At 37.0% G+C, this 12,212-nt stretch overlaps 1 protein-coding gene across 1 annotated transcript in view; it reads right to left on the bottom strand.

The window, feature by feature from the left end:
• Positions 1 to 12,212, bottom strand: part of LOC307171996 (angiopoietin-1-like) — a 28,375-nt gene that overhangs the window by 14,870 nt on the left and 1,293 nt on the right. The window contains exons 2-6 of the mRNA XM_079893977.1: positions 4,215 to 4,370; positions 3,888 to 4,009; positions 3,554 to 3,786; positions 2,440 to 2,567; positions 70 to 171 (exon numbers count right to left, since the gene is read on the bottom strand). Coding sequence (XP_079750103.1) covers positions 70 to 171; positions 2,440 to 2,567; positions 3,554 to 3,786; positions 3,888 to 4,009; positions 4,215 to 4,370 — 741 coding nt within the window. The remainder of the gene's footprint in view (positions 1 to 69; positions 172 to 2,439; positions 2,568 to 3,553; positions 3,787 to 3,887; positions 4,010 to 4,214; positions 4,371 to 12,212) is intronic.

Here is a 12,212-nt window from a genome sequence, read left to right as displayed (position 1 = left end):
TAAAAAACCTAGAATCCAAGAATGTGTCTTGTTAAATTATTTGTTTCACTCCGTAGGACAGCATTTTACCATCTTATACTCTTTCCAGGTTCTGTGGAAGTCCACCGTTCCATCTTTCCTCGATTGTATGATGGTCCAGCCCCCACCAGCACTATCCATGTTGCAATAAACCTAGTAGGAGGAGATATAACAGGATAAGACATCGGCTTCTAGTATTTATCTTCTACTCCTCAAATTCAGAGATTTTATCTCCATAATTTAGAACAGTGCATAAAAACCTGAGAGTAAGCATAAAAATGTATGTTTTTTTTAAGGAAGATTGTGCTTTGAGTGGAAAGTGATCATTTGTGCACTTACAATGTAAAAAAAAAAAGTAAAATTGCATTAAAAATTACAGATTTTTGAATGACCTTAAATGTAACTAATTTTAGCTGGTTGATTTTTTTTTTAAGTATATCACTCTTTCACTAATATAGGCACTGACCAGGTCAAATGTAATAATGGGCATGCCAATGACAGCATTTGAGCTCAGAAATAAGTTACGAGGCCAGTGCAGGTAGTGTAAGTTCTGGAGTGCAGCATTTACCCAGCTGTTACTCTGAGAGTTCAGCCAAGAGTATTTCCAGCTCTTGCTCTTCCTGAGCCAGTCAATACCTATTCTAGTGTAAAGTACTCTGGCACATAGATATACTGTAGGCTGATTACTCCAGAAAAACAAACAAAAACAACATTTCTGGTTTATGTGTACGACCATGACTTCTTTCAGTGTGTCACCCATGGTTTATTTGGAGTGTATGCTCTACAATTTGGAAGTATTGCAAAACTTAACAGCCATTAATGTGTCTATATAGCCTATTAATTAAAGTATTTAGGCCTGTTAATTAAAACGATAACACTTTACATTACAGGTAGTTACAATATAGTAACTAAAAATTATGCATAATTGCATGCAACTAACCCTAAACCAAACCTAACATGTAGTTAATTAATGTTACTCAGTACTTTAAGGGATAGTTCACCCAAAAATTAAAATTCTGTCAGTAATTACTCACCCTCATGTTGTTCCAACCCCGTAAGACTTTCGTTCATCTTCGGAACACAAATTAAGATATTTTTGATTAAATCTGAGAGCTGGATCACTCCTCCATAGACTTCTATAGACGTTATAACTTGCTGGCCCAGAAACACAAAAAGTATTCTCGTCACTTTATAAACTTAAGATTGAGCCACTGTAGTCACTTGGACTATATTAACGATGTCTTTAATACATTTTCTGGGCCAGCAAGTTATAACGTCTATAGAAGTCTATGGAGGAGGGATCCAGCTCTCAGATTTAATCAAAAATATCTTAATTTGTGTTCTGAAGATGAACGAAAGTCTTACGGGGTTGGAACAACATGAGGGTGAGTAATTACTGACAGAATTTTCATTTTGGGTGAACTAACCCTTTAAACGTATAATTACTGTAACAAGGACACCTTAAAATAAAGTGTAACCATTAAACTTATCATAATGTGTCATATATTGAAAAAAAATGCATAGCAAACAATGTACATGGCAGAACTTTATTTTACAGTGTACCTGTTACACATCTTGTACATGCTATAGTAACAACAGTAAATTATGCATAATTACAAGCAAATAACCTTAAACCAAATGCTAAGCCTGATTATATAGTAAATTCACTAATTAATATTATTCAGTACTTATTTGTATAATTACACTGAAACTTGGGCACCTTAAAATAAAGTGTAACCACTTACACTTTAAAACAGAGAAGACATAAGTTAGGTTAGTATCTTGATGTTGGTTTAAATAAAGATGGAGTGTATAATTTCTGTGTCAGGACCAAACAGAATTTCAAAAATAATGACTTTCAAACAAGGTACACAAACACTACCCCGCCCCCACCTGTCATTAGTCGATCAAAAAGATAGTCCCGCCCCAAATGTGTGCCAACTCATCCCATTGCCATTGTTGCTATGTCATACTGCTCAAACAAATAGTAATTCACAACCCAAACTCATGAGAAAAGTGACTATTTTAGGAGCTGCCATTTTGATTTTTAGGGGGGAAAGCATGAAGGTCAAACCCTAACATCTAAACATCTAAATCTAACTCTCAGTGGGATGTAAGCAGGTCATACGAAAATATATGAATGAGATTCATATGAATTCGCCAACTATCATTGCCATAAGAGTGTGTTGGTAATGTTGAAAGTACCACAAAAAAAAGTGTTGGCTAAATAAATGGCTTATTTATAGTTGTCTCTGCACATTAAGGTAGGAGAAACTATTGTATAACTAAAAGAAATACTCAGTTTACTTAAGAAGGGGGAAAAAAGTGCTGTATAGGTACACTTTCACCATAACACATGACAAATGCAACACTATTGGCCTCACTACTGTAGCTCTGTTATCAGATCCCATTTAGACTGACCTTATGCATGTCTTGCATGCTAATGTAGATGGTGTAAATTCCACTCCTGTTAAATCCAGCCCTGAAGAGTTCGGCACAGTCTCTGTATTTTATAATATCATCCATTTGTTTGAAAACATTTGGACTCACTGCTTCAAACAGGCATGAATAAAAAAAAGTAAAGAATGTGTTAAAATTTTGCAGAAAGAGAGAAAACAAACGGGTTTGTAAGTAGGCAAGCTAACTAAACACAAATAACTGTCGTCATAGTCTTATGGATATTAAAATTAGATGTTTGCTCAATTCAGTGTTGGGCTACCAACTGAATCTTAAAAGCCTTAAGTGAATGAACAAATCTCTCTATATTTATGATTTGCTCTAACTCCTCAGACTCCTATATCAGTGCATGGAGGTTGAAGAGGGACGTGAGAACTGTGAGACTCTGTGATTTTCACACAATGTTTCAGATCCAAGTTTTACTTGGCAGCAAAAGAGGTTATTCATGGTCTGCAAGAACCCTGATGTGGGCCAGTCAGATTTGAAGTCTACGTGATGTAAAGCAGACAGGTTTAAAGAAATTAAGTATGAGCTGTGACAAAACTGTCAGTGCAAAACAATCCTGAGTGTTTGTGATCTCACGAATGATCTTCTGAAAATATAAACTATGGATTAGGGGTTAATTCACACTAGTGCTTATATTTGAGCAGGGTAGATGGTGGTGTATATACAATTCCAATGGATAATAAATGAAATATGACAATGACACAGTGAAAATTTATAAGGCTGATTCTTATAAGATATTAACATACGTTCATGAGTATACATTCATTTGGTAGCATTTTGGTAGAATATTTTTAAACGATAGCATGGAGTCCTGCACATGACATGCAGAAAATAAAAATAGAATTCATTCACACGATTTAATTTGTGGCCATGTTGTACAAATTCGTTCTCTTGTTTTAGTTAAATTGTGGCCACGTTGTACTGATTTGTTCCCTAATTTTAGTTTCCTTGGCCACGTGGCCACAATGTGGCTAAATTAAAACAAGGGAACAGTTGTGGGAACAAATTCTAAAAATAACATTTCCCCTGAATGTCATGTGCAGTACACAATTTGTTTCTCCAATTTGTGTACCTTTGTTCTTGGAGCACAGTTTCAACAGATCATTGATGGTACTATACATTTGTAGTTGCTCTCGGTAGAGGGCGCTGTTGTTTGTGACGACCTGCTCTAGATTGAGCTCCAAGCTCTGTATTGAAGAGCTCTGGGAGGCCAGGAGTCTCTGAAGCTCTGTCCGCTCACCCTTTATCCAACCCAGTTCTGCATGGTGACGTGCCTCCATGTTAAGAATACGCTGCTCTAGAGTACTGAACACAGACACAGACATGAATAGGACAGAGTTGCATTTGACAGTTACCAGAAAACCAAAAAAAATTAAAAGTAGAAAAGTAGTGTCAGTGAAAAATACCCTGTTTTGTCCCAAAGCTGGTTGATCTCACTGGTTTGCCAGAGGAGTTTGTTCTCAAGTTTGTTGGAGGACAAAGCGTTTTCCAGTGACTGAATCTCAAGTCGAGAAGTCTGATTGAAAACCTGTCATATATATAATGACATACAGCATTTGATGTGTTTTAATTACACTTTTCAGTTTCATAAATCCCTGTGGCCATCAATGCACTTTAAAAAAACACTGTGGTGTTTCTTATTATGTAAACTCATGAATTCCCAAGAATACTTATTAGCCAATATTAGCATGTTTTGATTAATGTTTTTGGACATTTTGGATATGCATTCACACCTGTGTCTCCGTGTCTGTTAGTCTCCTGATGTGTTGGGTGGACTGGGAAAGTAGCTTGGTGCCAAGATCCAGCATGGTTGTCATTTCATTATGTAGAGCAATATTCTGCAGGTGTGTTGTGTCTTTTGTCAGACTGTCCTTTACAAAGACCTCAATCTATATGCAAACACACATATGCAAAGAGAGAGAATGAATAGGAGCATACATTATTCATTGTGGTCTTTATATATGGTCACATATATTATATCTAAATACTTGCAGCTGTGCTTTTGGGGGCAACTGTATGATATTGAATCAGCCTAGTATTGAGCAGCTACACACTCTGAATAAGACTGTTTTTATTATATTTTACAGTCAATTTTCTCAGTTTAAAGTGTGGGAACCAGATAGAAAAAACAATGAGGAATCCTAATCATAAATTCTCAAACACCCAGAGTATCATTAGTAATGTCTCTTTGTGAAATATTTTTTTTAAATATGAGGCACTCTACCACATTTTTGAGAGGGAATGGGGATAAATACTCTATTGAACAATGAATATTTATCTATAAACTCCAGTAAAAAAAAAAAAAAAAAAAAAAAAAAAAAAATCATCTGCAAGAGTCTATTTGGACAAAATAGACAAAGTCTATTTGCAATCCCATGTTGGTGATATAATAGAGATGTGTTTGTTAGCTCTGGCAACCTCGTGCATGAAAACGAAGCTTATGCAGATAGTTCCACAACATGATGAAATGTGTTCGGCTGGATCACTTATATGAAGGCAGTATAGTCCACTTTTGACTGTCTTGGCACTTCAATTTATCCCAAAAGTTCTAAATGGGTCAATGACCTGAATACACATCTTCTGAAAAGCATGATTTTAATTTCTTTATAAAACATACCAGGAAAAAGCAGGACATGATTTAACAGAGAGGAACCCTGAAGACCCACATGAATGTGTATCAATGTCAGCAAGTCTCTTACAATATAAAATAATTTGACCTTTTTATGACAAGGCAAGGCTAGTAAAATGTATGTGGTGCAACTGATGATAAAAATTGACGTTATTAAAATTACATTCATAAACTTTTGAAATTAGTGTACCGGCACTTGTTATTACTTTGTACTTGATGGTAACTTCACAAGACATTTTAGGTGAATTGCTGTTTCATGCATACTGAGTTTTTTACACTGTTAAAGAGTTGGATTCCCATGCTAAACATGGACAAAGTTTCAAAAGTTAAGTTGTACGTTTGAAGGAGTATTTTTGTTCCAAAAATACTCCTTCCGGTTTGTCACAAGTTTCGGAAAGTTTTTTTCGAGTATGGCTCTGTCTTACGTAAGATAGAGCGGAATTTCCTTATATGGGTCCTAAGGGCACTTCTCCGCGGCCGCGCGCGCACTCGCAGACCAGAGAGAGAAGAGAGCGAAAGCAGTACGTTACCTCAAAGCGCTCTGCTCGGCTTTAGGGAAGTCAATGTCACCAAAGAAGTGGGTTTTTGGTTGGCAGGGCAAGACAACCCTGCACAGATTCCCAAAGAACCCAGCGTTAAGGGAATAGTGGATGGAGTTTGTTTTTTCGAAGCATCAACGGAGGTTGTGCACGACACTTTGTTCCCTGCATTTCGACGATGATTGTTTTATAAACAAAGCCCAGATCGACTTATTTGCAGATCGTCTAATGCTTAAGGATCGAGCAGTCACGGTGAGTAAACTACTTCAAATGTCTCTCTGTGTTGTTGTTAGATCAGTTAGCACAGCTATAGCACACCGCCCACACGGCCCGCCCCCAGCCGCTCGGTTTTTTCCGGAAAGACTCGGTACAGCCAATCTTTAACTTATAAATATAATAAAACTAAAGACGTTTTGGAGATATGAAGGATGCAATACTACTCTATAGGTACTCAAGATTAACAGGAGATTGAGTGAAAATGAGCATTTCACCCCCCCTTTAAATTGGAAAATGGTATAAAGGCTTTTCAAAACCAAAAGTAACCAACATGAATACACTTCTAAGATCTTTTCACATGTTATCATGGCTAAGTTCAATCATTTTTGATCTGACACTTTAGCTGCGTCTCAATTCAGTGGCTATGCTTCGAAGGCTGCATGCATGACCAGAGTGCCTCGACGAAGACTGTGCCAATTTGAAGACTCCTTCGAATGTGGCCAACAAATGTGTCTTTCTTTCTCTGGGCCCTAAAGGATAGAATTTGTGGATCCCTGTAAAAACAACTGTTTATATTTTAGTTGATTTAGTTGAGTTAAAATGCTGGATTACACTTTTAAATGTAAGTATTGGATTTCAACTTACTCAAATATCTAACTATATTAAAAAAATCTTTAAAGCTGTTCAAATATTGACTTACATATTACAAGATGCAATTTTATAGTTAGTTTATACTCTTTATTATGTACATAAATGGACCGGGGTGAACCTGTTTAGACAGGTTGTGAACTAGACAAAGCAGGGTTCGCAACTATTAATACAATTACAGTTCACTATTACTCTCTCAAACCACTCTCTACTTAACCATAAGTCTCACACTTCTGCTATGTAGTTTTTTAACACTTTTTATTCATGTTTGTAATTCTAATTAAATCCTGTGTAATCCTGTTGCCCGCCCTGTGTATACCCCTCAGTTTCATCAGTTCATGGTCAGTTATTGTCTTTATGCAAAGTTGTTTACGCTGTGTTGTTCTTGTCACAGTATGGTGGCTGTAGTAAGTGCACAATCACAAAGGAGATCACACAAAGGAGTCCTTTAATAAATTCAACAAGGAACACATAGGAGAATCACAAGAAATAAAGCTTAAAGGAGGGGGGGGGGGGGGGGGATAGACGTGAATAGATAGGCCATTTGGCCCTGGACTAATAGGGTATTCTATTTGTCCATTCTATTGGCTCTATTCTATTTTGAAGACTTGTGCTGGCTGCACAAGTCTAATTTAAGGCTCTCACTAATAAATAGTATGGGTATATTATACATTTTCTGAGTCATCAGAGTGCCTTGAGTATTGAAGTTGTTGAGTTTTGTGTCCGTGGTGTTCTTTCATGCCACAGGGATAAAAGAAAGCATACAGTTTAGGCGGAAATTGTGGAAAAATGTGTGTTATTTCTGGTTTAAAGAAGTCATGTGACTTCTGTATTTGTCAGACAGATTCAGTACTGGGCTTAAATGAAAGCCTAAAGGGTCCCCTTTCCAACGATACCAAGCACCATATTATTGACAATAACCCTAGCATGAGCCTAAACCAGATATACACCAGATTTCAAAAACGGAATTTATTTGAGGGGGTTAGTTACTTCATGAGCTCAAAAAAGTGATTTCGCTACCACCGCTGCACTGCTATCGTGATTTTTCTAATACTAGGGGTGTATACCTTGCCAAAAAACAATGATAGCATTTGCCCCCCCGTTGATACCGATGGACCAAATTTGGGGCCCTGGCTCATGGACTATAAGTTCACATACTCGTTTCTCTGAAAAACACTTCTACAGCCAGTTATTTTACTCATTATTTTACACGTTCACGTTTTTGTTTTGGATGTGTGATCTTGCCCACTGCCAGTTCACCCAATAGTATTTCGACACCCCGGGATGCCAGTTGGCAGGAAACACAGCGTATCGCAGCCCTGGAAACGAGCAAACAAACTAGGTCAGAGATTGCAGATTCTACACAACCTAAAAAGCCTCGGTATCCATCTAAAAATCTCTATGAACGAGAGCATATTAAAACGCGGATAAATCAACTCATTAACTCACAGTCTATAAGTCTCCTCTGCTTTCATTGTCAATTGCGCTCGTTCCTGTTGCGTGTCGTCAAACTGGTAACCCGCGTGAGCATCGAGTCTGAGGAGGAGGGGTCGGGGTAAACAACAATCTCCTATTTTGAATTTGGACTGCAGTACCTATTTGGACCACTAGCTGTCATTCTTACAGACAGCACCTTTAAATACACTAGGAGAGTAATCAACCGAACAGAAACAGGTAAAAAAAAAAAAAAAAAAAAACCGAACTAGGGAAAACAGGCAGGCAAAAGTTAAAACAAAACCAAAACTCAACGGTTCTCTTGTCTGGCTGTCTAATTCTCTCATTTGTTTGGAATACATACTGCTACTTTTCTACTCTCCCTTCATCTTCTGAACACTGCACCATTGCAGATGATTTAAATTAGATTTTAAAAATCATTTTAAATAGACTTAAAAAGAACTGTGATCACTCTTTTAATTGACCCAGATGAGGGTCAGTTCATGCATGCCAGTCAAACTTTTTTTTTTTTTTATGAATCTTGCCTTGTGTACACTGTAGGGACAGAAAAGGTGCAATTCAATCTACTAAAAGCATTTTTTCTTTCCATGGCTGAATGCTTGATTTTGTGCACCTGCTAGTAAACACTTATCAGTTACAAACTGAACATATTTACAAATGCAATGATATGACGCTTCTGCTTACTGTTAGTCTTCCATCACAAAGATAATTTGAACACATCCCACAGAGTACAGCTACAGTTCTGGTACATTCTCTGGGTTCCTTATCAGCACTTTATACAGTGTTTACAGGAAGAGATATTTTCAGCTGCTCTCAATGAGATGGAGTCCAAGATGTATAAATACTCACTGCATTGAAGTGATAGCTTTATGTCCTCTGGGCCTGGAGTGTATAACACTCAGCTGAAGTGTTGTAACAGGATGTGTTTATCTAGTGCCCTGCATCCTAAGATTGTTCTAGCTGGACCAAATAGCCACAGGCAGAGATTAAACAGGTCTCAATCTTCTTTCAGAGCATATCGGTGGTTAGAGAGCAGGGGCTGTGGTTTGCAGATGGTGAGGACAAGAACATTTTTCAATGGGTCAAGATAATGCAGACTCACTCAGATGCATTAGTGTATCATCTGAGGTAAATCATCTCAAATTATGTATTTGTTTGATAGAGTATTTCTTTGCACTATGCTATTTGCACTAAATAACTATTTGATTGGAGCGAAATTGATTTGATAGAAATTATGCCACAACTTTGAGTAAAAAAGTAAACAATAATTAAGTTTTATAGTGGGTTTTCATAGATTATGGCTAAAAGTCTCAGTCTCAGACAAAGGTAAAACACTAAAATCTAGAAATAAAGGACATTTTATAAGAATAAAAAAAAAACTAAATTAATGTATCCATACCACGTCTAAATGTAATCATAATATACCAAAAAGAAAGAAAAATCTGTTCGCTTTAATAAAATCAACTCCCAAAATTTAAGAAACAACCTGGGGGGGAAAAAAACGGCATTAAACTGTAATAAAGTGCATTGATCAAAGCATCACAAAATAAAAATCCTATGGCATGACAGGTGGATTTGGATTTTTTTTTTAAGACCAAAAATATACACATGTAGGCATACAATGGCAGTTTGAATGTTTATTTTCATTTTTTTCCATTAATCATCAGTCATTAGTCTGAAAAGACCTATATTTAAAAGAAAAATACATATAAATCTGGGCATTTGCTGTGGTTTTTCAATCTTCAGTTCTCTGATTTTACGTAGAACATAGTTCCTAGGGGATAGCATTCACCAATAGCTGGTTTGGCTCACTGGGATTTGAAATTGGGGACAGAGTGTGTTTTCTTAGGGACGGATCATGTCTCCCCCATCAGCCCAGAAACACACAACCCTTCCCATTGGGGCGCCTACTCATTAGAGAAAGCTCTGACAAAGCACTTGACCGATAGGAATGCATAAAATCAATTTTGAAGGTGTGGAAAGAGCCGTGTCAGTTGGAAATCAAGAGGGAATACAACAGTCCAGTTGTGTATACAAGGATGAGAAGCACATTCTCATTGGTCTCATTGGTCATTGCAAGCAATTTCTGAATTTTTTGTAACATATTTTGAAAGTTTTCTGTGATGGGTAGGTAGGTAGTGTTAGGGTTAGGAGACTGACAAATAAAGGATGTTGATAAGCAAACACCAGAGCTAACACAAGTTAGCAAAGTTAAAACAGCACTCCTAAGATGTCAAAATCTGCTTCCTAATCTACAATAGAACAAATTCTTACTGATCCATGAAACTTCACTAAGACCAACCCGAACTCATGAGAAAACGTAATTATTTTCTGTTTGGGTGGATTGGTGGCAAATTCATATGAATTTGTACAAATTAGCATTATGGTCCAGCTCTAAACCTAACCCTCAGTTGGGTGTCCGCAGAAAGTAAAAAAAAAATATGAATGAGATCGTACGAATTCATGTGAATACCAATTCGCCGAAGTGTAAAATACACTGTAAATTTGACATTAACAGTAAAACAGCTGTGCTTGCCAGAACTTTGCAGAAAAAAATGATAGCAACATTTTAAGTTCTATTGAACTTAAATTATCATAAAAAAAGATCATGACATATGTTTCATTGACTGAAATAACCAAATTACTGTCAAATTATGTTTTTTCCCTGAAATTATAAGATTACTTGTTCTTTTTCTACAAAATCTGTACATTTAACAACATTTTACCCTAAAGTTACATGAAATGTCCCTTTTTTTTAAAGCTACACTGTGTAAGTTTTTCTTCCATCTAGCGGTGAAATTGTTTATGACTACCAACTGAATATTACTTTCCAGCCCCTCCCATTCCGAGGGCGTTTTAACTCCTACGGTGGCCGTATTATTTCAAATCTGCCGGCAGTCGCGAGTAATCTCCCCCTCGCATTCGTCACAGTGCCACTGAGTGTAAAAACGCGAAAGGCGAAGCTTGAATTTCCAGGTATGTCTCTCTTTGACTAATATATTTTCAAGATAGAGGCGCAACATGGCTGCTGCCATTCGAGCGACTCGCTCGTATGTATTCTAAATGGCAGATTCTACGCTTACGAGAATACTTGATTAGTTGGTAGAAGTAATTACACATTAATGAGTACATATCATTTTGAAAGAACAGTGTTTTTTGCTAAGAATCAACTTTAATACAGGTTTTCACTATAGGCTAGTAAGGGCATTTTCCGGTAACCAATTAAAAGTCCTTTTACCTTTTTTTTTTTTTTTTTTTTACAGTAAAGTGAGAGTGTGTTGCACTTAGAGGTCTGCACGGGCTTTAAACTGAAGCCCGAACCTGGCCCGTATCCGCGATCATTTAACCCGACCCGACAATTACATTTACATGTTAAGCCCGAACCCGACCCGAACCTGAGGTCCACTCTGTTTCTCACAGCAAATAGGCCTACCATTTTTGCAATATGTTGTATTTAATATATATATATATATATATATATATATATATATATATATATATTTGAGAGAGAGAGCCTGTGTGTCTGTGGTCTGTGTAGCCTATGCACATTGCACATCTGCGCACGCATGTACTTTCTCTCTCTCGCGTGCCGGTCACCACAATACAGCAAGCAGGCAAAGCACACGGCACGCAAACTATATATAGCCTATTTAGTTTTTCTTAGTTACAAACCCGAACCCAACCCGAACCCGACCCGAAACCCGCACATTTTTCGGGACCCGTCGGGCTCGGGTCGGGTAGCAGACCTCTAGTTGCACTAGACTTTATCATTGACTGTAAAGCTGTTCCCCAAAGTAATGCTTGACATTGAGAGACTGAACAGAACCTAAAGTGTTTCATTCTTATTTATGTGAGCTCTGCGGTTAAAACCCACTTTATAATGAACACATATAGCTAAGATAAATTCATTCCACAACTTTCCACAATTTATTGGTGCATTAAATGTGCTTAAATGAAATGGATGACCAGGGTCCTAGCCATCATTTCAGAAGTGAGGGGAAAAGAAATGTCAGGTGTGCTACCAGTTTTAGTCTGTCCTTTGTCTAACTGACAGATTTTTTTTATCATCTCTTGCTTTTAATTGGTAAGAAATCACATACACCGCTGAATAATAACCATTAATTTCTATAATATGTTTCCCTATATTGCCTATACAAACACTTGAATGAATGAATGAATGAATGAATGAATGCTTTTGCTCTCCAAGGCTGCATTTATTTAATCAAAAATACAGTAAAAAAAAA

The sequence above is a fragment of the Squalius cephalus genome, assembly GCF_949319135.1.
Source record: "Squalius cephalus genome assembly, chromosome: 15".
NCBI lineage: Eukaryota > Metazoa > Chordata > Actinopteri > Cypriniformes > Leuciscidae > Squalius > Squalius cephalus.
This window is presented reverse-complemented; position numbering and strand designations above follow the sequence as displayed.